General features: G+C 35.6%; 2 protein-coding genes across 6 annotated transcripts in view; one reads left to right on the top strand and one right to left on the bottom strand.

Annotated features, from left to right (window-relative positions):
* Positions 1 to 25: 25 nt before the first annotated feature.
* On the bottom strand, positions 26 to 2,132 carry LOC108080132 (activating signal cointegrator 1). Its single transcript, XM_017174766.3, has 6 exons — positions 1,962 to 2,132; positions 1,252 to 1,903; positions 722 to 1,188; positions 539 to 660; positions 289 to 483; positions 26 to 231 (listed from the first exon to the last, which is right to left on the bottom strand). Exons 1-6 carry the CDS (start codon positions 2,027 to 2,029, stop codon positions 161 to 163), a joined length of 1,575 nt encoding a protein of 524 aa, XP_017030255.1. The 5' UTR covers positions 2,030 to 2,132; the 3' UTR covers positions 26 to 160.
* Positions 2,133 to 2,580: 448 nt separating this feature from the next.
* alpha-Man-Ia (alpha-Mannosidase class I a) overlaps positions 2,581 to 27,895 on the top strand; it is a 64,334-nt gene continuing 39,019 nt past the window's right edge. The window contains exons 1-2 of one of the 5 annotated variants that reach the window (XM_017174707.3): positions 2,581 to 2,691; positions 4,143 to 4,956. In XM_017174707.3, coding sequence (XP_017030196.1) covers positions 4,330 to 4,956 — 627 coding nt within the window. In that variant the 5' untranslated portion in view covers positions 2,581 to 2,691; positions 4,143 to 4,329. Of the gene's footprint in view, positions 2,765 to 4,142; positions 4,957 to 27,895 lie in introns of all 5 variants that reach the window. The other 4 variants (XM_017174706.3, XM_070288649.1, XM_017174709.3 and 1 more) reach the window with 4 other exon arrangements.

The raw sequence follows: 27,895 nt of genomic DNA, 5'->3' as shown, positions 1-27,895 counted from the left end.
TCACAGTTTTTAAAGCGCAATTGAATTCATTTCATCAAGTTTACTTTTAGCTCTTCTTTCTTAAGCCAAACCAAATTTATATTCACAAAACTTAAGCATTTTGAATGCAATTCTGGCTTAAAACTAATTAGAATGTGTTTGGTTTCGGTGTGCTTTGTTGTCAACCCTTGCTGGCCCTGGCCCTGAGCAGCGTTTTACAGGCAGCACTGTGCGTTTTCAAAGGAAGTTCATCTAAAAAGAGAAGCCTTTAGCAAACCAGTTAACGGAAAACAAAGCAAAAGTCCTTACATATTTTGTGATCGCCCTTAACGGGCAGCAGGATATTAAGCTGTTCGGGCTTAGAGCAGACAAAGACATATGGGCTGTCCGATTCCCCATTGGGATATATCTCCCTGTACTCCTCCTGCGGCAGACAGCTGTCCACATGAACGCAGCCCAACAGACTAGCTGTGGGATAATGACTGGGAAAGTTAATATTGGGATCTGGAAGAGGATCATATTATTATATATTATAATATTGCAATTTATAGGGATTTACCATCATAAATCATGCGATAAAACTCCTCCATTTGGGCAATATCTTCAGCGTGGGCTTCCTTGGAGGTGGAAGCAATCCACAGTCGTCCGCGGTGTTCGCTATACCAAACTCGGCCTTCATGTCTGCATAAAAAAAAGGTTATAAGTTAACAAGTTAACAATTAAAGCTTAAAATTTCTATTACTTTTTAATTCCCGCCACCAGAAGAGATGCCCAGGGCTGATGCATTGAAAGGCACTGGCGCATATCCTGCATTTCCAGCAGCTCCTTGTCCTGCACTCGATTGTAGATCTGCTCTAGTCCATCGGTGGCCGATGCCGGTGCTGGCCAGCTCTTTGCCTCCTTGCTGGCCTTGTATACAGGCGGCTTGGTCATATCCAAAATGGGCGCCAAAGCCATAGCCGAGTGTCCGGTAAGGGAGGAAGAGCTCCAGTTAGTTGCACCGCCCGCTGCCTTGGTTACAGCCGCCAGTTCATTGATCACTTGCTGTTCGTACTCCTTGGAAACGGGCAGATCCTCTGGTAACTCACGGCCAGCAAAGTCTACACGAATCTTGCGATTCAACCGACTGCCGTGCTTCATTTCGTGCATTTCGCCCTTAAGCTTCTCAAACTTTTCGCGCTCCAACTTGCTCAGCCACACGGAGTTTTCCTAGAATAAAATTGTATAAATTTATAATTTTTTAAGGTTTTTTTTGAAAGGCAATAATCGCACCTGGAAGTAATCAAGCTCATCATCAATGACCGTCGTTCTCTTTTCGCTGTTCTTGTCGTACTCCAGCAGGCGATCCCTTTGGGCTAGTGCCTTATCGAGGGATTCCTTGGCAGCAGCTTCTTTGGCTGCTGAATCCTTACCTGAATCCTTGGATTTCTTGCCCTGTTTGGTGGCGGGCTTGGCATTTGGCTTGGCCTCACGCGCCGCCTTGGCCAGCCGCATCATCTCCTCGGTTGTAAAGACGGACTCGCCGCAGAACAAGCAGGGACCGGAACCCTCCTGTTCGCACACAATCCGGCCGCAGCCCATGCAATTGTTGATCAGCTTGTGCTGCGCCGCCTGGCATTCACAGGAGCGGCGGCCCTTTAGCAATATGGTGTCGCCCAAGACTTTTCCATCGTTGGCATACAAATTAACAAATTTTCCCGGCTTTGCTTTGACCCCACTGTTGCTACTGCTGCCGCCTCCTTTGACCGGCGTTGTGGACGTCGGCGGCTTGCTGCTGCTCTTGCCATTGTTTCGGGGCTGCTTGCCACTGAGAAGCATTCGGCGGCAATTGAGCAGGAATAGGCGGTGTTCCTCGTTGTCTTCGCTCAGTAAATTACCAAAGTAATTGTCGAATTCATAGTCATCTTTAATGTTTAGGATTGCCCTAAAAATAACAACAAAATTAATGTCACTCCTGTTATTCCGGAGATTCGGTTACATACGACATCATTTGGTCTGTGACCACGCAATCCAGTATTTTGGACAACGAGTCCCGCACGAATTTCTCCATTTTTTATTTTGTAAACCAAATATTTTAACACAATTGTGAAATTGTTCGGAAAATACTTCAAAAATCAACGCAGGCAAATGTAAATCAGCTGTTCGCAGTGTTGGCTAACACTGAAATAATTTGTTAACATAGCCTTAGACTTAACAGCACTGTTATTTAATAAACCAAGTCTGTTGTACTCAGTGCTGGAAAATGTAAAAGAAAAATAATTTAAATCTCTAATATTTCGCATTTTTATTAGTTATAGTTAAATAAATTTATTTCTTAGCATTTATGTGTTTTAATGTGTTCACTGTTTGTATATTTTGAGAAAAAATATAATTTTTATATAAATATATTTTTAAATTCCAATCTAAGGTCTTTCATATATTTTTTAAGGAATATCATAAATAGGTTTTATTATTAATTAATTTAATTTATTAATATATTTTCCTAAATAACGGGTTCGGATCCTAGAATTAATGCTGTTAAGAGATCCTAACAGGCCCCACAGCTGTCTTAACAGCTGTTCTCTGCCACAATTACACGGCAAATTTAGTATGTCTGCTGTGCGGCATTTTCGAATTGGCGCGACCGGGCACACTGGAACCGAGAGCAAAGTAAATTGCTGTGATTGTGATATTTTAACAAAAATCGAGCGTGGCGTGCGTGAAATTCGTTTTGTAAATAATATTCTAAGCCCTTTTCGCCCCCGTAGCGGCATCGAACAAATGTGCTAGTGAAAGGTGGCTGACGGTACTGACGCCCCTCTCCCCTTGCTAACCACCCGCCCCCTCAAAGAACAACAACGAACACAACAAAACTGGCAGAAGCAGCAGCAGCAGCCAGGGCGCGAGCGAAGGAGAAAGGGAGAAGAAAAAAATCAAAGCGACGCCTTCCTTTCAGATTCATCCCTTTCTCTTTGCTCTCTTTTATCACCTATCTCCTGTCTGCCATCTTCTCGTTATTTGCAAAAAAGTGGCTATTTTTTTCTAATTTTTTTACTGTTTGTTGTGTGTTGCTGGTTGGCGGTACCGTTGTAACGGTATTCCATAATAATTGTTATTGTTGTCCGCCAGTTTTGTTGTTGCAAATTATTGCGTGTGAAATGTCTCTTGCTCGTTCTGTCTTTGTCGCACTCCCCGTGCCGCATTGCTCTCACCTGCAGTTTATGCATTGCCGCAAAATCGAGATTTATTCTAGATTTTAATCGCGAAAATTAATGAAAATACACTGAGAGATGAAGTGATATACTGGGTCTTGCTAAATTGAAAATAAAAAGCAAAAACTAAAAAAAACGTTTATTCAGCAATAATATTCTTAGAAGTCATACGAAATTCCGCGAAAAAGCCTAGCAGGTTTTTTCTGTTGAATGCGACTTGTCTAACCTTACCAATGATAAGAAATTCTACACAAAAAATATTGATAACAATCAAATGAAAAACAAGGATTATTAAATAAAAAAGTGACAACAAATTGTACAATAAATAAAAACTAAAATATCAATACAAATCATATTACTAATTTGTAAATTGTACAGAGAAGTGCGAAATTCCAGTGCAAAAATAAACTTTTCGCAGCGCATAAACGTGTCTGTGTTTGTGTTTGCCTGCTGCGACTCTTCTTCTTTTTCTCCTAGTGCTTCTTCTTTATTTCATGTACGCCACGCAGCGACATCGCATCGAATTACCTTTTTGTTTTTATTGTTGTTGTTGTTATTTGTTTTGTCTGTTTTTTTGTTGGCGTCTTTGCTTTTTGTTTCTGCATTTCGTTTTCTTGCCTCAGTTGCTTACGTGTGTGTGTGTGCGTGTCCCTAAAACAACCAAAAATAGCCAATAATAACAATAACAATGCATCGGCGAGAGAGCGCACACAGAACGAGAGAGAGATGTGGAGCAAGACACTAACAAGCAAGAGAGAAAGCACATCCTTAACCGGCAAACCTTTCACCCCCGCATACAAAAAAAAGAACTAAAAAAAACAGCTGACAGTTTCTATACAAAAAAGAGTAATTACTGAAATTACTTAAATTGAAACAATTACCGGAATCATATACATCAAAAAGATACAAAATCCTTTTTAATTTATATAAATAAAAAAGAGTTTAATATCAACTTTCCGCTCGCATTTATAGTAAATATTCCCTTTTATAAACAATTAAAAATTAAACGCCTGAAGGAAACCAATATCAATCAAACTGGAACCAAGCAATAAAAACAAATGCTTAGCAAGTCTTCGTGAAAAATTAAAAAACTAAAAGCTGGAAAGCTGAGAAACAGAAAACAAAGAAATTACCGTGAGACTTGGAATTACAAAACACCATGTATCGCATTAGTCCAATTGGACGCAAATCGAACTTCCATTCGCGCGAGAAATGTCTGATTGGACTCGTGCTGGTAACCCTGTGCTTCCTCTGCTTCGGCGGCATTTTTCTACTGCCGGATAACTTCGGCAGCGACCGGGTCCTGCGGGTCTATAAGCACTTCCAAAAGGCCGGACCAGAGATCTTTATACCAGCCCCACCCATCGAGGGCCACGGCCATGCTCCACATCGCAGCGAGGATCCCCACTTTATTGGCGATCGCCAGCGGCTCGAGCAGAAGATCCGTGCAGAGCTTGGCGACATACTGGACGAGCCACCAGCCGCTGGCGAGGCTCAGGCAGTGGCCCAAGCCCAAGCCCCGGCTCCGGTGGCCGCTCTCATGGACCAACAGGATCGGGAACAGGAACGGGATGGCGGTGGCGAGGATGGCCAGCATGCGGCAATACCCGTGCTAGCAGCACCCGTTCAGGGCGGTGACAGTGCAGTGGGAGGACCCAGTCAGCCAATAGTGAATGCCCAGAGCCCCGCCCAACCGGTGCACTTGCCGCTGGGAGGGGGTGGCAATGATCAGGCGCCAGATTCGTTGGATGCCACGCTGGAAGAGCGACGTCAGAAGGTCAAAGAGGTGAGTGATTCGGTTTTTATTACTTAAAATGCATACGAGATGTAGTTTAAAGATCAATTGAAAAAGATTTTGTATATCTGTGATCATTTAGAAGATTATTAGATCAAGGGAACAGAGCAAATAGATCATATAATATTGGTTTAATTACAAGGGTTAACATATATATTTTTAATGGAATATAGAATATTTTTTTATTATTATTTTAAAAGGATATTGGTTTAAGGGAATTTTTTTTTGTAGTATTTTAATTAGGGAAATATAATTATTATAATAAAATTCTTTAAACCAAAGAACGGGCGGATTTCTGTAGCTTTTAAAAATTAAATAATTAAGAATTTAAAATGAGAAATAAACCCATGTTTTTAGCTAATAGATCCCCCGTTCTAAATGAGCTCCTGATCCGAAATGCCCACTTTAGTACCAGCAAGTGTTCACCTCTCTCTGAGGGGTTATCGCTCTGTCTTGCGCAACTCAGCTCGTTTTCCTTTTCTTCTTTTTTTATTATTTTTTTTTAATTTTTTTTTTTTTTTTTTTTTTATGCCATTTTTTTGTTGCCACGCATATTTTTCATTGCTCTAATTTGGCATTTATTTATTTAGTTACCCAGTCTCTCTGTGTGTGTGTATTTTTTCCGTATTTTTTCTTATTTTGCAACGTGGGCAATTATCAGCATTCCGCTATTTGTGCTTCCTCTAGAGACCCCTCTACCCCTCAGCGATGTGATCCCCGCTCTCTCTTTCTGGCTGGGCTTCCGCCACAATCAGTGTCGCCTAATTGTTTATGGAGACGCCAAGAAAAAAATGTAAAAAAAAAGAGACTAATGTCGCCCCAAAAATGTTTGCTACTGGTTTAACCAATTTGATGAAGAGATTTAACGAAAAGGGTTTATGCGCACAGATCATATCACAAACAGTATTATAAATCTACCCCAGAATTCTATCCAGATAAAACCTTAATTTGTAACCAAATCAATTAACGCACTCATAAATTCTACAGCAAGTTTGCAAGTCTTGATTTGTTTGTTCATGCTGATTCCCTAGTTTTTAGTTTTTTTTTTGTGCTTTGCTTTGACGATCCCCAGTGACCCAGAATCGGTTGCTTGTGGCCTGAGGCGGTGAATAGAAAATACAAATCTTTTGGGACTAATCATTAAAATCGGCAACAACAACAACAATAATAGACATCTCATGAACATGGAGAGGGAAACCAGAATGAAATGAAAAGAAAAAATACAAAAAAACAACAACAAAATGTGATTCAAGCGTCGATCGTTCGTCTTCTCTTTTGTTTTTTCTTTCTTACTTTTTGCCTTCACATCATTCTCTGTATTTGTTCTAATTTATTGCACTAAAATAGTGAAAAATATTCGCGCACAGCAAACAAAAGGCAAATCAATTGCTTTGAGGTTTTATTTTTGTTTCTATAGAATATCAACTTATTTTCCGTATTCGTGGCTTTTCCATTAGTCATTTTAATTAAATTCAAGTGAATGGGCATACCGATCAAGCTTCAATTGGCACTGGAATCTCTGCAAATAATTTCCAGTTCCCAGTTTCGCTTTTTTTGAGTTGAAGTAACGAATGGCATTTCGATCTCTCTGGCCTTGCCTCAGGGTGTTTCCCCTTCTTGGCTTTAATTAATCCGATTTCGTTTTCATTTCTTTTCTGATTCCCGAGATTCTTGGTATCATTGTATCTTTGTATCTTTATGTCTTGTTGTTTCCCCTATTTATCACAGTGCGGTAATTAAAGGGTAAATGTCGTTTTTTTGGGGTAACTTGTTCTTCAAGTGGCTGAGACATATCAGTTTATCAGTTTTTCTATACAATTTTGCATTTTTTTAATAGCTTCTGATTGTAATATAAGGTTTTTTTAGGCTATTTATCAAATATATTTTTTTAATTTTAAAATAATTGAAAAATTATACAATTTACATTAATTTCTCTTCATAATCATGATGTAGTAATGAAATATACAGTAAACGTTGTTTAACATTCTTTCTTTACCATCAATGATTGTGGAATACATGTATAAGAGCCTAAAACCAACTTAAAACCAATTTAAAACCAACTTAAAACCAACTTAAAACCCAACTTAAAACTAACAGAAACCCCCACTCTTAATACCCATAACTACTTATTTGTTTTGTAATTCTAAACTCTGAAAACTAAATCAATAAACCTGACAAATGGAGACAGAACCTCCACACCCCATATACCATTGATTCCTCCATATGGCCTTATGAGTAGATGACATGTAACATGCAGCATGCAACACGCAATTTGTGTGCAATGGGCAAAGGCAGATGGAAATTTGAAACACTACTTAGTGGCACGGTTGACAGCGCCTGCCAGCGACGGTTCACTCAACGAACCATTTAAACACGCATTAAAAACCCATCATCAGATGGCATGGACAGACAATCTGTTCACTTGACCATATTACTATACAATACATACCTATTTATTATACAAAGTACGCGCACAACATTTATAAATATATATGTATAGTAATTTCAATAACTTTCAGGGCTAGTTGAGCATTAAATTTGCGTCGAAATTGCAATGTTTAGGCCATTTCAAGCTGTTTAATTGTGATGGCCAGACCAAATCGATGATTTCTTTGATTTCTTTTTTATTTATATGCAATTAAAATTCCCATGTATCGAAGACATTATATTATAGATTGTATATAGTTTTATTTGTTAATCAACAGATTTATAAAACATAAGTTTTATAGCTGGGTAGGAAATGACCTTGAAGACCAAGGCTTTTCTTTAAACATGTATAAAAGATTACTGTAAGTCTAAACTTAAACCCATAAGTCCCAGTAGTTTATTTATTATTAAGTAAATTTCTTAATTTCCTAAAGAAAATAGGTTTAACTGCTTAAAAAATAGTTTTTTATATATATTTAAAATCTATAGAACCATACCAACTGTTCTTGGCCAAAAATTGTTAACTTCAAAGCGAAGCATAAAAATTTGTACAACTTTTCCATTCAAGCCACTAGTTGCTGCGTGTTTTGTGGGCGAAAAAAGAAAAATAATAGGGAAAGTGGAAAAGGGGGGTAAGGGGGCTTGGCCTTAGAACAATGTTGACCCATTTTGGGTGAGGTCTCTTTGTTAATTTAGTCATTGCGAACATATTTACATTGAGTGCAGCGGCGACGACACTGGCACTACGTCTATTTAAAAAGTGTACAATTAAAGTTATCTAAATTGAACGAAAGTCTGACATCTGACTCTGAAATTATGATAGGAAAATTTATCAGAACATTTGAGCATAGGAATTTTATTAAAACTTAAGGGTCTCCACATTAAAATTCATTATAAATGATTATAAAACTTATTTTATTTTTCATAATTTAAACAATAACACCCATATTTACTATATATTTTCACCTATGTTGATTCAGTTTATTTTCAATATTTATATTAATTATCACTTGTGTTTTTTTATTTTTAAACAATAAACAAAGAAAGCCGGGGACACGGTTCCATGTGCCTGTCTTCTGAACTCTCCATCTGGTTCGTACTCCACCTTCTCCTCCCCCAATTTGGGCTCGGCTTTCACCAAATATCGTGCTATGCATACAAAAAAGTGAAATGGAGAAACATGGGGAGGTGGAATATAAAGAATAGATCCGAAATAGAAGTGAATGTGTCAATAACCGTGGGGCTTTTTCGGGCTTGCCACAATCGGTGGCATTATTCCGTTTGCTGACAGTGACTCACAATTACGAAAAAATAAATGTATGGAACATACCAAGCATATCTATATACATAGTTATGTGTTTGCCCATTGTCATTATCATGTTTATCGAGCGCAACAACATACAGTTGTTTTCATTTTAAATACACATACATTATTGAGGATGTAGCCATGATTTTATCTAAGCTTCGACAACGCTGAAGTGCCCAAAAGAATTGTTTTAAATGGATTTAGGATAATTAAGAGGTTGTATTAAAAGGCATAGGTCTTGATTTCTTCAAAAAAAATTATATACAAGTACTGGCTATTGTTTAAAAAAACAATCTGTTAGTAATTCCAAAACATGTGTACATTTCAGCGTCTAGTTTATAAATAGCCAAAAATAAATGGCCTCAAATTTTTTTGACAACGAGTATATAAAACCAAAACCAACAAGTTTCTATATTTTAGTAATGTTTCCAAAGCTAAAATACTTGAAAACAAGTACAGAAAACCGTTTCTGGGATGTTATAAAACATTAAGATAATATTTTGGTATTAAAATAAGCAAATTTTATTAAAACGTTGCTTAAATCAATTTCTTCTTTAATAATAATAATAAAAATAATAAAATGCCACAAGCTCTTAATCTCAACCAACGATTAATAATGCAATTGATTTGATTCCATTTGTGCGGTAACAATTACACATCACTTATAAGGTAGTTCAACTGCAAAAAAAAATTGGAAAAAAAAATCAAACTAATTAACCCACGTATCGCAAGTGGTAGCGTTTATGGTTAACTCACTTGATGAGTTACACAAGTCAATAAAAAACTACAGCAGGTTTTTCAACTCGACTTAAGGTAATAGAAAAGTCATTAAATGCTATGCCCAAAGCTAATGGATTCATTTAAATTTATTTTAAAATCTAAAAAAACAATAGAAATACTATTATTTTCCTAACATAATTTTGCAACATTTCTTTGCAAAACTGCAGTTTTGAAATCATTTAATTTAAAATGGGAACCCTTCTTTATCGAACGTTCAACATCGACTGAAAACTGAAATAAGGGAAATGTTTGCTTAGCTTCAGTGGCACTTTGTTCCAATTTTCACTTTGTTCCACTGCAGTTGTCGTCGCTAAGCTTGCCCAAAAAGCTCATCTATATTTGTTGCAAAGCTTTTCGAGCTTACGCACAATTTTTTTTTTGGCGCCAAAAAATATTGCTGAACGTTGATTGGTTAATACTCAAATGTAGTGTGCGGTTGGAGTACGTTGGTGAAGTTGTTACCTTGAAAAATTATATTTAAAATTAAACAAAAATTATGCTTTTTTATGATTATAACAAGAATTGTTATACATTATTATTAATAATTCTTGACTTGATATTTCTAATTCTTTAAATTCAATATTCTAAAAAAAATTCTTTAAAATATCAGTAAAGAAAGCGTATTGCTAGGTCTGCATGTGCCTAATAGCTCCTTGTTCTTCGACACCACTCGACTTGCAGTCGGGACTCGGGAATCGTTTCGTTTGGGCTTCGTATTTCGTTTTCGGCTCGCTTCGGCTTTCGGTGTTCGGCATTTGGGTTTCGGGAGGGGATTATGGGATGGAGGAGTATCTGGGGGATAGGGTAACTAAGCCATGCTGTCTGGCTGCTCTGCTGCTGCTGATATTTTTGCTGCTGCTGCTGCTGCTGGTAGTGCTGCTGCTTTTCTGGACTTGGGGCTTCTTCTGTTGCCGTTTGGCTGCGGTGCGTTTAATGTCTCGCCTGCGCTGGAAGCGTCAACTCCTTTTTATAGGACGCGCGCCACGCGTCGTATGCGCAACGCCAACCGTAACGTATACGCCACCGTAACGCCACGAATCAAAGCTTCGTTTTATTTACATTGCCATTTTGTTTGTCGGCATCGACGCGGGCCTACGGTACTACGGACGCGACCTCATCATCCCGTCTGTTTTGCGAGTGTTTGCCGCGATTCGCGTGTTTGTGCGTATTTCTGGTTGTTTCTGGTTCGCTTCAAGGCTACACCTGCAGCAGGTGTAATTGTAACTGCAAAATGCAACTGCAGCAGCATCCGTTGGCTACTTTACTGCCGATACGTGCCGACAGTGGTTGCTGATGGCTGAAAAAAATGTTTATAAAATCTATTAAAAATGTTTTTGATTAATTTAAATGGAATATAACATTTTTTAAATTTTCACTAAAAAAATATATAACTGCCTTAAAAGTAAAGTAATTTAGTGTCTTAAAAGACTTGCTAAAAATATTCAAGAAAATACCTTTTAGTTTTGGAATTAATTTTTTTAAATATTGCAAATTTTTAGACATTTTCATTTGGCTTTGGCATATTTTTTAAAATTTATATTACTAAAACGATGCATTTTTTAAATAAGTTTATTACGAGCTAATATATTATAAAATAGTTACAGATTATTTTATTTTATAGGTGAAAATCTAGTTATGCAGCTTAAAATCTATCTAAAAGAGTGTCTAAAAGTATGCTACTATCTGTGTCTTAACTTCAATTTTAATTAAAGCCAGCAATTAGCGAGCGATCACTGTACTGTGCACACTCACAAATTAAGCATTGAAACAACAGAAACAATAGGTTTCCTTGTTGTTTTTGCCGTTGTTCTTGTTGTTGTTTTTGCTACTGTCGTTGTGGCCCAAAAGAAGAGGAAGAAGGCCAACTTATTGTTTGCTTGGCCATTAATTGTGGCCAACGCTGGCGAAAGCGGAAACGGAAGTGCAATGTGTTGATGACACCATCGCTGCCTTTTTTTTCAGTTACTCTGTTTGTTTATTTTTTTTTTATTTGTTAACAGAAAAATGCATAAAATGCAGTGACAATGAAAATGAGAAAATACTGCTGTACATGGAAAAACGATACAATTACAATTTATGGTTTCTCTTTGGAAATTAAAACGACAAACTTGCAATGTAAAATCGTTGTAATATTTATAACCTTGCCAAATGAAAATTGTTTTGGTAAATAGTTTGTTTAATTTTTTGTTTTTTTTTTTTTTCGCACAGAATGATAGGAATTCAAGGAATTGTAATAAAATGGAAATTGACTGTTGGCTTTTCCAACAAAAAAGGATTCTTTAGATTGGCAATTTAAATAAAAGTATTTATTGCATTTTCTGTGATTCACAGAAACCCTTTACAAAGAATTTAATTTTCACCAAAGGAGTAAACACTAATAATTAAAAATTCTAGAATATAATAGGTTTTGTATAACCTGGTTGCTATTTTCCTAAATGTTGCATAAAAGTTTGAGATTTTAATCAAGCGAAATTCCACTTAAAATTCTGGGAAAAACAAACCAACTCTGCGGATCCCCCTGAGTAATAATAATAAAAACACAAGAAAAAAAAAAGGAAAAAATAACTTTGCTGGAACTGGGGACACTCTCAGCAGGGTGTCAAAGCAGCAGAAAAAAAAATATAAATAAGAGCTAAAACTAAATAAGAAAAAAAATCCCGCAGCGGGAAAGAACATTTCTTCACACGCGCGAAAATCTCACAGCAGCATTAAATAAAAAAAAAAAAAAAATATATATATATATAATACTAGTAATATAAAAAGGAAACAGGGTGTCGCTGAGTAAGAGAGATAGCTATATAGAAAATGTACAAAAATAAAAACACGTTGAAATTTTTCGCATAAAAATCTCGGTCCTAGACAAACTCTGCATGGGTTTTTATGCGTATGTGTGTGGCCACAAGGGGTTACATTTTTACGTACAAGCACTTGCTTAAAATACACACACACACATACATACACATCCTGAAAAGCGGCTTTCACACATTGAAAGTAACGCATAATGCGTCATTTTTCACTTGAGCATCATAATAACCAGCCGAAAGGAGACAGCGGAAAAGATGGTGGAATATGGTGGAAAATGCAGGGAAAGCCAGTGCACAGTATATACCAATTAAAGCGGACAGCCTGGGATAGGTACTTCAACATGATAAGCTAGGAATAACATTCTAAAACTCTACGCAAAAAAAAGAAATAATTAAATTTTCAAAGAGTGGTTATAGATCTTAGTTTCTGTAGACTTTGTTTTAAAATTTGAGTAGAAATATGATAAGCAAGTGAGGGATATATATCATTATCTATCTATCTATCTCGCTTTAATATTTGCTAAAATATATTTAAAAATATTTTCCTTTTATTTTTAAAATTTTGCCGAGTAAAACGTTCAAGTAAGTTCAGAAATAATACTTTAGAAAAGATTTTTACACCCAATCCTTGAGGAGTCTATCCTTTTTACAAACTACAAATTCCTAGGACACATACATTTTCATTTATATTTATCAAAATTCATCGAATCTGCCATGACATTTACCCAATTTCCTTGGCCAAGTTCTTACCTTGAAAAGTAATAAACAAATTTTCCAGTAGAGAAAGCTTTTACTGGCAAAAGAGAAAGATAATTTGTTTTCTAAGAGCAAAAAGATGGAGGGAAAGGAGAGATGGAGATAGAGAAGTGCCTTGTCTTTTATTCCCTTTTCCCCCGTGTCCAAAGTGCATCTTTAGGCATTCCACATTGCTCCTGACTGGGTGGATTGCATTTGAGGCTAGACAAAAGCGTATCATGTTCTCAGCCAGGACCTTCTCTACCTGCCACGCCCCCGTTGGGGGCAAGTCATGTGTTTGTTTACAGGCAACTCGAGTGCACTTAAGCGGTGATACGGGAGAAGCAAAAAAAAAGTATGTAGGAAAAATACAAAAAATACAGGAAAATGTGGAAGAAAATATAGGAAAGTGTATTCTTAAAAAAAAAGTGTAAAATGGAAGACAAGATTTTGAAAGCAAGGACTGGAAAGCACTTTAAGAGAAAGAAGAGATGAAAGAGGATTTGTTTATAATATTTGTATTTAATATAATATTAATGGTAAAAATAATTACTCGAATGGGAAATACCAAAAACATAGCATACTTTTAGGCGGGGCTTAGCAGAAATTGCAAAAGGATGAACAACAATTTAGTTTCATTTTCAAATTCTAAATAAAATATTTTAGAAGAAAATATATAACTTTTGTTCAATATTTGGTAGATCTAATACTCCCTGCCAGGGTATACAGAACAAGACAAGCTAAGACCCAGACAATCCACTGGATGCTGGGCATATGTGAGATACAAGCGGGGAAATACAAATATACGAAAAGTTCTAAAAAAAGAGTTAACGAGAAATTTAAAGAATTTCCCAGCCAACTTGCTTCCTTGTGTCTCGTGGCGTTCTCTTCCTTGGGAGGTGAAAGTGCTCTGGCTATATCATCCCTTTGCCCCCCTTTTCAGGACGACTGCCGTTGACCTGCCCCAACAATTCTCCCCCATTTTTCACCGTACACACACCCCCAACGCCTGTTTATCTATTCAGTCACTTTGACACGTCTGATTTGATGTCAAGACAAATTTACATTTATCGCTCGACGATGCCTTGTGTTTTTTAGAGCCAAATAAAACGGAGGAAAAATACTACAATACATATAAACATGTGGAAAAAAATTGTATATCCTTTTTTCAGAATGATTATCTTACTTTTTTTTTAACAATGAATTATTTAAAGGTTTCTAACCCAAGAAAACTAAGCAAACCTTTATGCTTCTCTTGTTAATTGCCACAGACCATTTAACTTGTAAATCGAGACATTTATTAGTATAAAAAATATATAATATATTTAATGCCATTCTTTGGCATCATTTAACTCTTGTGGACATTTGTGGTCCTTCCTTCCTTTTTGTTGGTTTATAAACAAAAAAATACCTTTATATTTTATTGGTGGTCTCTTTATATACACTTTTCCTCTTAGTTCTGTTATTGTTTTTCCACCTTCTAGCTGGTCTTGTCTTTCTTTTTTCTTAGAACTTGTTTCGTGTTCTTCCGCTTTTGGTTTTCCACGTACTTTTTTTTTGTTTTCCTTTTCCTTGTTGATTAATAATTCATTGGGCTTTCCACGCCTTTTCTTGTGTCCAGCCATAATTCTTGTGGCGCCGCCTGTTGGATAAAAAACGAGCACAAAAAGAAAAAGAAAAAAAAAAACAATGAACAAAAAATAAAAACAACAAACAATTTATTGGTCGTGCCAAAGGGGGGCGTTGGAAGTTGAAGGGGCGTGGTGCTTTGATACCCTTTTCTCCATGTTTTTACCTGAGTTTTTCCAAGGGCTTTGTGGGCTTTCAAAAAAAAACTTTTTTTATGACTACAGCAGAGGTATTTAAAAAATAATTCAAGAATTTAAAAAATATATAAAAAATAAATTATAAATAATTAATATATAGGCTTGAAAAAGCGAAAATCATAGATATATCAATATTTTATCGGAACAAATATCGATATTTTTACATTGTATTAGGTCGATAAAACAATTTTTTGTATCAATAATATCGATATATTAAATTTAAATGCGATATTTTTGAGTATTTACAAGTTTGATATATTTTATATACGATATTACGATATTTTGAAAAGTATGTTGAGCGTGAATTTTATTTAAATTTAACTATATATATTTAAATTTATATATTTTTGTATGCCATATATTTTATTTTTTATATATTTGAAATAGGAATTTCTTCTAATTTAATTTCTTTCATATATTTTTTTTAAGTAAAAACCCTTATACGAATTTTTTGCTATATTTTACAAAACTACTTTTACGTTGACCTCAAGTGTCTGTGTGTTTTTGGGGGTTTCTGCTTTGCCATGCATTTTATTTAAGTCTGTTGTTGTTGCATTCGAAAGCAAATTGTAAAAAATCATTTGCCGACTTTTTGCCACAAAAGTTTTGGTCTCTGGTGTGTAGCTGGCTCTTTCTCGCTTTATCCTGCTCTATCTCTCTCTGTCTCTCAGCCTCTCCATGTTGCATTTTAATTGCAAAATCTAGTTTTATTTCGTTTCGTTTTTGGTGGAAAAGTGTCTTTTTGCCGCCAGTCAACAGAATTGATGCCTCCTTACTCTGGCCGTCTCTCTCCTAAGCCACCTTTACATAACTGGCCATCTCTCTCTCACTCTCTGTCTCTGTCTTTCACTCTTTCTGTCTGTCCCTGTCGTTTTATCTCTTTTCCTAGATGACTGCCAAAGTCAGATGTTGGCCAACACAGACAATCCATTTTGTCAGCCAACAATTGAAGCCGAATGCGGTTTTTCTCTCCTTGTGGTTACTTGTGGGTGGGGGTTTGCTCCTACTTTTTTTTTATTGTTTTATTTTTTTGTGGGGTAGGTGGGGGTGGGAGGTGATAGGTTCTGGGTGAGGGCAAACGAAAAGCAATTAAGCGTGAAGGCAGAAAAGTCAATATACCAATGCAGAAGGTGATCACTTCTAACAAAAGTCTTGAAAATTAGAAAATCTGGTCACATTAGAAAAAGATATAGTTTTTATTGTGGCCAGACCTTTATTACATATTTCTTTAATTTTATTTAAAATATTTTAGTCAAAGAGCTGATAAATTTAAGGAAAGTCAAAGGCAAAGTTCACCAGCCCCTTGACTTTTTCCTTACGAGAGAGAAAGAGAGATCAAGAGTTCGATGCACACACTTGCTCTTACTCGCACTCACATGTTCGCTGAGTAAGGACGTTGAGCGTCGCATAAAAGTATGCTAAATTATTTCTTCGGCGACATGCATGTCACCTGAATAAAAATACAGGTGGTAAAATGGTAGGAGGAGCATGTATGTATTCCTGGCGAAGGCTTCCCCCTTTATGGATGGTAAAAACGGGCACTAAACATGTCCTGGCAAGCTGCCATTCATCCTTTATTGTATCCTTCTTCTTGCCACTCGCACTGGGACTTGGGAATCGCATTCTGCAACTGTCTCCTTGGGCTGCTGTCAACATTTGGCATTGACTAATTAAATCTAGCATCGATTTCTGGACACAAATCCTGGCAGAAAATAAAAACTTGCTCCAGAAAAGAGCTAGCTTTAAGCCAAAATTTTGAAAGGAAATTGGAAAACAAGGCAAAAATTAAAATGTTCTATGTGTGTGTGCCTTTCGTTTTGTGTTGTCAAATGCACAAAACACGACACAAAGGACATTCGCACACAGGGACATAGAGACATAGAGTGCGAGAAGGGGAGAGTGTATATAGGGGGGTTTAGATTCAGCTCTTGTTATTGTTATCCTTGTGGTGCAGTTTTAATAATTCAAAGTGCCTGCAATAGACGGGCTGCTTACTGCTCATTGCCCGTCCTTGTCCTTTTGTTTGGCTTTTAAAACCACACCGCACTGCAGCGCACGCACACAGATAGAAAAAAAAAATATATATATAGGAGAGAGGGCAGGACTAAGGCCCAGCGGGACACATTACGTACTGCCCAAGCTGGGTAATAAAAAGCAGCAGGAGCTGGATGTGTCCACAGTCCAAGCCAATGCAATGACCAGCGGTGACAGAGTCCTGTCAATGTCACGTGCCACATGCAAAATGGCTAAAAGCAAATCAATTTGCCATTGAATCAGGTCTTGGTAACACCTCAAGTCCACAGTTTTAAATGTAAATGAAAAGGATAAAATCCCGGTCTAAATATATTTATGTTTAGGCAACTTTTACCCAAGTCTCCTGTAGAAATCAAGAAAGAATTCAATTAAAAATAAAACAAATGTCAATTAAACTCAACAAGATCTCCTAGAGCAGCAACCCCCTAGCTCCTTGGCTCCAATTATAGCCAAAGTAAGAAGAAAAGGCCATCACAAAAAACAGGGTCTAAAGAAAAGGGGGAGCAACGACTTAAAAAAGAACGCCCCTTTACTTATTTCACTGGGCAAATAGTTCCACTAATTAGAGACACGTTGCAGATGCAAGGACACGCGGATGCCGCCGATGCGGATGATGTCGCAGTTTGTTTGTTGATTTAGCCAGGAGGTCCACGGGTTCCGGGGTCTGGGGTCTGGGGGGAGGCGGATGATGAGTGGGTCAGAGGTTGCATGCCGAATGAGAATTTTGTATTTCGTTGCCGTGAAGTTAACTCGATTTGTGCAGAATATTTGACAGGGCCGCCGCAACTTCGACTTGGCCCAAGGACAATGCTCAGCAGAAAAGAGCCTTGGGATTGGATTTGGATTTGGGATTTGAATTTTCCGCTGGTTAGGGGAAATGCAGCCAAAGGAAAACATCTGCCCTCAAGAACAAAGCACGAAACAGCAGCAGGAAAAGCATGAAAAACAGGGAAAAACCGGGGGAAAAAATCCCCAACTAGACGTGCCTCGAAATGAACGCTGTAAAACAAAAAAACCAACAAAAAAAAAAAGAAGAAAACAAGTTGAAAGAATAGGGGGGGAAAAGGGCAAAATGCAGAGCCAAATGCAAATGACAAAATAATGCGTTCAGGCAGGACATAAAAAAAAGGAGGAAAATTGGGGGAAATGTTGCCCTGGCAAACTGCAGCTGCTGTGGCCCCAAAGTGACCATTGGAGAGGAGACCCCTAAAGCCACCAATTTTGGGTGGCTATAAGTTAAAACCAGAAAATGCCAGAAATAAAACCAAGAAAATACTATAAAAAAAGCGAAAAGAAAATGTAATATATTAATTAGTAAAATTCTTATTTAATTTGAAAAATTCAATTAAATCTCAGCTAATTTACCCAAGAACTTGGCTAACAAAACAGAAAACCACCCATCTAATATAGTTAGATTAAACTATTTTCAACTTTAATTGCCTTTCATTTGCGAACAAAGACCTAAAGACAAGCAAATAAAGTGAAAGTGCAAATTTTACTGCAGTCCCGCATCAAGTATACGCACCGTTGCCATCATATTTTAGCCAGCCCTTTGGCCATTAAGCATACGCACCGTTGCCGCCGCCACCACCTGCCTTCTGTAATTTCGTGTCTATATAGTTGAATATAGAAGGATAAGAGCCAAGATAAAGGGAAGCGACGAGAGCAGGGAATATAAATTGCAATTTACTTGCGTAAATTTAATAAAGTTTGCTGCTGCTGGCTGGCTGCTTTTTCCCCACCGATTTGCCTGCTGCAACAACTTGTTGTAATGCAATCTGTTTGCCGTTCGCCTTGAGCCGCAATTTTATGAAAAGCTGTTGAAAATAATTAAGATGAAACGCCAAAGATTGCCGTCGCACTTTGCTATATTATATATCTTCAGTTGCAGCAGCAGCACTAGCAGCATCTCGTCCTTTCTTCGTTCTTTCTTGATGGATGTTGTTATTATGCAATTTACCATGCAGAAATGGCCTGGCATACATGGTGGCAGGGCATGGTTTTTCTGAGAATATGTCATTTCCTAAGCTTCATTTCCATAGATTTTTTTTATAATTGGTTTTTGCCTGTAATCGATTTCCTTAGTTTATTGTTGTAAGAATATTAGAAGCTGTTTAAAAACTAATTCTAATAGTTAATAAATTTCTATTTAGCATTTAATAATAAATTTTTAATATTTTCTTAAGTTTTATAACATATAACACTTAAGGGGGGGGGTAAGGTATTTAATTTTTTTTTTCTTAAATTTTTTTTTATTTTTTATTTTTAAAGTTCAACATCTTAAGAATATTGTGTCCAAGTTTTACATCGATCATAGGAATATTGACGAAGTTATGCGGAGTTGAACGAAGGTCGTCTGGTGTTCAATGCATGAGAATCACAAAGTTTAAAGCGCTCTCCTGAAAAATGCCATTTTGAAAATCGGTGTACACGATAACTCAAAATCTACTGAACCAATCGGTTTGAAATTTGGAACATAACTTCTTTAGATAATTCTACAGGTATTCACGTCGAGCTTTTTTTAATTTTTAATTTTCTTATTTTTTTTAATTAACAAATTACCTTAATTTTTTAGTCAAAAATCGGGGTTTTGACTTCAAACTTTGATAAAAAATAGGGAAAAAATTTTAAAAATAAAAACTCTTCGTGAATACCTCGGGACACTTATCTTTTAACGAATGAGGTATAATTTTTTTAGATCGGATGATCCTGTGGACTGTTAGGATGTACACCGCAAAACAACTTTTTTTGGAGGCGACTCGGGAGATTCCCTATAACTCCTCTGCCTCTAAATATTTATCAATACAAAATTTATCAAAAATTATTCAAATGTTGTGTTATTATATGGTATTTAATTAATTAAGCTAACTTTAGCCGTTTCGCCACAATAATTTTTTGAAAAGTGGCCTTTTTTGCACCGAATTAACCTTACCCCCCCCTTAATTGGAATGCCCAAAAATGGCTTAATTAAAACTAAATGGCTTACATTTTCACCACCTTTAGGAATTGTTTTGAGAGCCCTTTTGTTTTTGAATTAATTAAGCGACAAAAAGACGCAGCTTCATTAATTGAAATAAATAGCGACAACAACAACAAAATTTGGAACAAAAAAAAAAAGAGAGAAGAGAAGAGAAGGGAAAAAGTCAAATAAAATAAAGCCCAAGACGGCGAAATAAATTCGTCTAGGCAACAGGCGTTAATATGCAATTAAATGAAATTTCCAAGTCCATCAAACACACACACAAGAGCCGTTCCTGTGCCTGTGTGTGCGTGTGCGTGCGTGTCGGCTCAATTAAATCCGCAAAGTGTCCCCTTGCCACCCCCCCAGACTAGCGTCCTGGCACCCCCAACACCCCGTTATCCAAAGACGCGTGTGCAGATCCCATGAAATGAATGATTAAATCCGCCTCCCAAAAAGAAAAAAAGAAAAGGAGAAATACCGCACAAAGGCAGAAAGGCGAAGAAATACGTTAGGAGAAGTATATACGACTTAGAAATACTCTTATATTTAATATTTTAAAATATTTTATATTATTAAATTTAATAATTTAGAAATTTGAGTTTATTTTTATAAAAAGCTTATGATTTGGAATTGAAATGTTGTAAAGGCATAAATACAAATAATATTTCTTGATTTACAAACAACAAAAAATCTATATACCATAACTAAATTCTCTAAAAACCTAAAACTATAATAGTTTTCTAAATTTTTCAATATAAAACACAACATATCAATTTTTCTAAACAAATACAAAACACAAAGAAACAATAAGTTACAGTCAATATCCCTTTGTCTTTAAAAGCCTTCTGGGGCCTGTGGCTGTGGGAATAGTAGGGTATTACGGTGGCATTACACAAAGTAAGTTAGATGGAAAGTGAGAGAGCCAAGATAGTCAAGGTTGAACAGCTCAGGAAATGGATAGGAATGATAGTGAAAGGAAAAAAAAGAGAAAGGAGTGGCGAACATTTCATTAACATTTTGCGGCCTGAATTATAAGCTAATATAATCAATAGATTAATGAAGATGCAGTGCAGAATTTCATTAATAAAATATATTGATATTAAATGAACACATAAGATATAAATATATATATTTTTTTGTAAGATTTATCCGGTTTTGCCACACCTCAGAATAAGCAAACACAACAGCAACAACAACAGCACTAAAATTTGTTAACGAGTTGCATTTACGCTGCGTTTCCTCTTGGGTCTTTTGTTTATTTTTGGAAGATAACGTGCAAAAGGCAAAAATAAAAACAAGCACAAGCCCCCAGTGCAAAAATAAACAATCTTTTGAGCAATTAAATAAATCACAAGGAGAAATATAGCTTAAAGCGTAAAAAAAGCACAAACGAAATTAATAAACTAAAGCAAACAAGACTTTAAATTGTTACTATAATTAATAAGTAATAACAACTTCAAAACAAGTTATAGCAAAACCACAACAAGTTTAATGAAAGCAAGAGGTGCACATTGATATATTTGCTGCAAAATAATACTTTGTAATTACTATTAAATAACAATAAATATAATTTTTTGTATTAAAAGTAGTTAGAAATTAAATCACCAATTAATTATAAAAGATATCAAAAACAAGAACAAAAATACAACTTCAATAAAATGTGAGAACTAAAAATTTAACAAAAGAGCCAAAAACAACAATACAACAATATATTAATAAAGCAAACAATCGACAAAAGTTCTAAACCAAAAATAAAATTAATTTCCACAATTCAACAACTTTAACAACAGTATTATAGTATATAAAATCAACAATAAAACACTACAATCAACAACAACAACAATCGAAAACTGTGCAAGAATTCAACAACTCCAGAATAAAAATAAATAAACAACGAAAAAATATCAACAACAAAAGTAAATCAATTTCAACAACAAAAAATATCAACAACAAAAGTAAATCAATTTCAACAACAAATAAATAGCAACAAACAACAACAGTAAAGTATCATAAAAAAGTGACAAAAACACACAAAAAGCAAGAGCTACCAAAAGTAGAACAGCAACAACAACACAAATCTGCACATAAGAAATATCCAAACTCTCCAACACACACGCACAACCATCGACATCATGCTACAACAACAACGAAAACAACAGAAACAAAGCCGTTTGCAACAGCTGCGCAGCTGCGACGGCATCAGCTGAGGCTGCGTTGCTCTCTCAAGGTGATTCTAACAGGCGCTCGCTCCACAAAGCTTCAGAGAGCGCCCAAGAGCGTGGCAAGTTGGCAAGAGAGCAACAACAAGCAGTGTTGTGAAGAGAGAGAGAGAGAGGGACAAGCATTAAGCAGTGTTCAAAGCTTTTCCAGCTGCATTCGCGTTTCAGCTGGCAAGCAGAGCGAAACGCGAAGCGATCGCGAAAAAATATAGAAAATAAAGCAAACCAAGGAAAACTTGTGAAGCTCTCTCGCGCTTTGCTGACAACAAAAACATTGAAATTACGCGAATTGGGCACAACAAAAAAAATAAAGGAGCTGAAACCGGGCTTGATAAATAATACAAATTAATATAAATCCTTAACATATGCTGAACTAAAAATGAAAAATATTTAAAAAATTATAGAAATAAAAAATAATTCAAAAAAGTGAAAAAAAAAAAAGGAAAACCAAAAGCAAAAATTTACATTTAATTAAAATTAAAACAAAAACAAATAAACACAATGAATTGTAAATAATTATAAAACTGTAAAAAAGTGCTTAAATATAATAGAAACGAGTGGAAACCCTAGAACTCGTAGCAACATTTGTGGTCCATCTATTTTGCCGGTCTGCTGCATGCGTCTTCTGCCGCGATCCAACCGAGGAGACGACCGACCATGTGCAGCCGGAAATGCTTCCGCATGCCCACCCTTGTCATCTGCGGCGTTGTGCTGACCATTATTCTGGTCTGCATCACGGGCATCACGCTGACGAACAGCATCAACATATCGAATATTGTTAAGCTGCGCGAAAAGGTGGCCAGCGATTCGGCGGCGGCCAATGGGGGCCATCAGGCGGCTCAGACGCGTGCCGCCCTCGTGGAGCAGCAGTATTCCACGCTCCAGCAGCATCATCTCTCTCGCAGTGATCTCAACTACATTCAGGCTGCCACGCATCCCAAGAATCTCCAGCGGCAGCAGCAGCAGCAGCAGCAGCAGATGTTGCAGCAGCAACCGAATAAGATTGTCATTGAAATTGGCCTAAATAATAATAATAATAATAACAACAATAACAATAATCGTTTGGGCAACGAAAGCGGACTGGGAAGCAGTGCTACCAGCAGCCCAGGCAGCCAACATACAGGGCCTCGCATATTGCAAGCAGCCGAGGCTTTGATGGAGGGCAATGTGGATTCCATTTCTTTGCCCGCAGCGGCACCGCTGATGGCAGCAGCAGCAGCAGTTCCTCCCCCAAGTACAGCTAGGAGTCCCGAAAGTAGTGCGTCTGATCCTGCAAACAGTACCACCACCACCGAGAACCCGACAAATTCAATAATGGGCATCGCTGATCACAATCCCGGGGGCATACAGTTCGAGCGACGCGCCCACGTCAAGCAGGTACACACTGAGCGAAAATACGTTCGCCTCAAAGAGGAAGAAGTTATTTTGAAATAATGCTTGCCGAAATGTAAAAACTTAATACTTACTTTTTACCATTGATATTATTTAATATTAAAATAAAATTTAATTCTCAAGTCTAAAGTTTTTTAATATTAAAAAAAATGTTAATACTTTTTATTTTTACCATTGGTATTATTATAATAATTTGAACTAATTTTCAAAAAATTATTTTTTTCAACATTTAAAAAAGTATTAAGTGTAAATAACATTTTCTTATATATTTTTTATATGCACAGATGAGTTTTTAAAATGTCTGTCCTGCCACAAAATAATATAGAATATCTAATAAAATGTACCTAATTTTCGGTCAACAGCATACCAAAATTCCTTAAAAGAACTTGTTTTTTAATTTAAGATAAAAATTAGTGAATTTGTTAATACAAAAATACCTAAACTAGTTTTTCAGTTGTATATAAAATTGTATTCATTTGTATACCATTAACTTTAAGTTTTTCAATAAAAAATGTATTATAGTAACTAAATTATGTTTTTTCTTTTATTTTCCCAAGTGCATCCTGTGGGCATTCCATAAATCATGAATTTAAACGTATTTCCTTACCATTGTCGTATAGTTTTTACAATTACAAATTGAATGGCAAAAACTTTACCATTTCTAAATTTCAATTTACGTTTTTGAATTTTCATTTTGTTTGGCTCACGTTTTTCCACTTTCCTCACATTTCCCGCTATTGTTGTTGCTGTTATTATAGCTGTCTCGCTAATCATTTACTGCATTGTCACGATGGGCGGCAAACACGAATTTGCGCTTTATACTCCACCCCAGTTCACCCCTTTGCTACACTGAAAATTATTGGGTGTGATTTATATTCAATAGAAATTTATATATTTGCAATTTAAAATTATTTATTAGTATTATTTATTTAAAAAAATTGAATTTATTTATTAAAAATCAAATCTTATTTTCTTAAAATTAAATTACTCCTTTAAAAATTTATATTTTTTAATAATTAATACTAAGGAAAATATTTATTTGTGTCTAGGCTAGCTTTAATATCAGGTAATCTTAGGTATTTTTCGACAGTAAGATATTTTACAAAGCTACCTAAAGTTTCTCGTCGTGCACACCCCGCTCAACCTATGCAAAATGCATTTGTTTTTCGTGTTCGATTTCGGGTTCGCCGTTGCCACTGGCCAAATGTGGGAAAATTTCATTTGGAAAATCTCGTGTGTTGGCGTGTGAGTTTATTTAGTGTTTGGTAACTATATATTTTCCATTTCCCATTTTCCTCATGGGTATATATATCCCAATTAAATTTGTCACGTTTTGTTTGCTCACATTTGCATGTACTACGTACAGTGGCTCACAGCTTATTTCGTGCAAAGGTGAACTTGAAATTCAAACTTGCATATCTGACAAACTATAGGAGATATAAAAAAAATTGAAACGCAGTTTTGTTAAGTAGGGCTTAAGCATTTATTTAAGCCCTTAATTATTTTTCAATTCCACTAGATAACGATAAAAACTTAAAAAAACGAAAAATATTGGTTATTTTAATGTCACAGCTTATTTCGTGCAAAAACTTTGGGTACATATAATTTGTAAATTGTTATTTTAAATTAGCTAATTCTTTTTGTAACTCATTGGAGGCGATATCAGCTAATTTACTTATCCCTCCGATGCGTTTCATATCACAGGAAAATACAGTTTTCTATGAATTACCAAAATGCGCTCCGCACGACTATCGAACTGCGGGAATTGGTCCTTTATCATTTTAAAAATGGAAAAACTTGGCGAAATATTACTTAAATAGTTAACCTTACCCTTAGTGCTGTTCAGTAAATCATCCCAAGCTTCAATCGGGAAAATCGGGAGGCAGATATTGGCCGAAATGGTCCTAACCAAATTTTTATTAAGCTTGAGAAGATGTGAATTATCCGGAAAATTAATGTTAATTCAAAAAATTTGGCGACAAAACTAATAGTAAATGTTGGGCATGAAATGGCCTAAAAGTATTCCGTGGAAACCGTCCGCCGTTTATAACGGGAACACATCTTTAAAGGCCGAGTAACCCGGAAAAAGCCTTTCGAAACCAATACAAATCCGAAGTGCAGGCTTAAATTGGCCAAGGAGCACATAATTTCATTCGATTTCGTTCTGGAATGAATTAATTTTCACAGACGAGACCAAATTCAATATTTATGAGGTCGCACCGAGAGCAATATGTTTGAAAACAATCAAATTCAGAGCTCCACCACAAGAACCGATCCCCTACAGCCAAGCACGGTAGTGGTACTCGCATGGTTTGGGCGTGTATGGCGGCAACCGATGTTGAAAACCTGGTTTTCATCGAGGGAAATATGGCTAGAATATGTACCTTCAACTTTGGAAGGATAACTTGCTCCAGATCGCCGATATATTGGGCCCAAAGCGGATTTTCTGACATTACCATGACAATGACCCAAAGCAAAAATCGACTCTTGTGCAAACCAGGATGATATGGAACTGCCCTAATGTGGTGAATCCACTTCCCCAGTCACCAGACCTTATCGTCCTTAAGATTTTGTGGGCGATTCTGGATCTGGGCATCCGCAAGAGGTCGATATCTTATAAAAATGGTCTCAAAACAGCCCCCTTGGAAGAATGGTCCAAGATTCCAACGGAGTCCTCAGAAAAGTTGATTTCTTTAATTAAAACTCTTTTAGAGGATGTCATCAAATAAAGTTAAGACAAAAAAAAATTTGTAAGTTTAAGAAAAACCGAAATAGTTAAGATATACTTTTTTGCACGAAATAAGCTGTGACATTAAAATAACCAATATTTTTCGTTTTTTTAAGTTTTTATCGTTATCTAGTGGAATTGGAAAATAATTAAGGGCTTAAATAAATGCTTAAGCCCTACTTAACAAAACTGCGTTTAAATTTTTTTCATATCTTCTATAGTTTGTCAGATATACAAGTTTGAATTTCAAGTTTACCTTTGCACGAAATAAGCTGTGAGCCACTGTATAACAGACACGCTGGTATAACAGTCTAAGGTTAATACCAGTTGCTACTAGCTCTAACCGATTTAAAGTCTATAGATCTTGATCCGGTTTTGCTTTCCTTCAGATACAAATGAAAATGAAAATGCAATAAGGCAGAGAGTCTCGGAGATTTATGCTAATTGCAATAAGCATAAAAAACGTTACAACAAAGCCATACATTATTGATTTCAATGCGGACATTACACTCGAGTTGTTATTAAAAGTAGTTTCCATTTTTTTAAACAAAATAAACAAGGAAGTTATACTTGATTTTAGAAACTTGTAAGTGCCAAAATTAAAGCCAGATATTCAGTCTATATTCATGACTATATTTATGACAGTTTTTGAAAACTCTTAGCACATTTCCCCTAAATATAGGTCGGCGGTGGGTGTAATTACGCTGATATCCATCGCAGACAGTCAATTACGGAGACAATATTCCCTCGGAAATTACGGACAAACAGATTACAGATTACAATAATTAACATAGTTTTAATGGCGCTGGGAAATCAAATGAAATAAACTAACATCACATGCATATATGTATGTATGTGTGCCAGCAGACGTTGCAAAAATAAACTTTAATTTGTGGCCAAAGCAACAATAATAAAATTTACACACGCGCCCCCTTAATCCCATCCCATCCATCTATCCCTGCGACGACCTGACTTTACTAAATCGCGCATTTTCTCTAATGCGATTAACGGTGGCCAGAGTGAGAGGGATAGCAATTAAAAAAAAGTGAGCGAGAGGTAATGGCAAATCCATGCATGCCAAAGTTCATAGCAAAAGTTAGCGAACGAAAGGTGAATGTTTAAAGCTTATAAATTAATTACAATAAATAAATATATAAAAAGTAGTAAAAGTACATAAAACATTTGAAATAATTCGGGGATTTATATTGCTATTGCTAATATTAAAAAATATGTAATTGAATTGAATTATTTGGTTTAAATTAAATTAGATTTAAAGTATAAATCTATTTTTTAAATTGCACTAAATCGGAAAGCTCTGTTTAATTTATTTAAATTTATTAGTGTTAATTTTTTTTAAATTTGATTAGATTTTTTAATTTTATTAATTTTTTTAATTTTATTAATTATTTTAATATTTTAATTTTATTATTTTTTTAATTTTATTAATTTTTAAAATTTATTTAATGCTTTTAATTTTTTTTTTATATTAATTTAAGTTTTTTAACTTTGTTAAATTTTTTAACTTTGTTAAATTTTTTAACTTTGTTAAATTTTTTAACTTTGTTAAATTTTTTAACTTTGTTAAATTTTTTAACTTTGTTAAATTTTTTAACTTTATTTATTACCTTTTAAATTAGTTTTTTCCTTTTCGTTACATTATATTGAATTTATTTATTACCTATTATCATTATTTTTACATTTTGTGTTACCTTTTATT

The sequence above is a fragment of the Drosophila kikkawai genome, chromosome X (genome assembly GCF_030179895.1).
Source record: "Drosophila kikkawai strain 14028-0561.14 chromosome X, DkikHiC1v2, whole genome shotgun sequence".
Lineage (NCBI taxonomy): Eukaryota > Metazoa > Arthropoda > Insecta > Diptera > Drosophilidae > Drosophila > Drosophila kikkawai.
The sequence above is the reverse complement of the archived record's forward strand: the minus strand, read 5'-3'. Positions and strand labels throughout refer to the sequence as shown.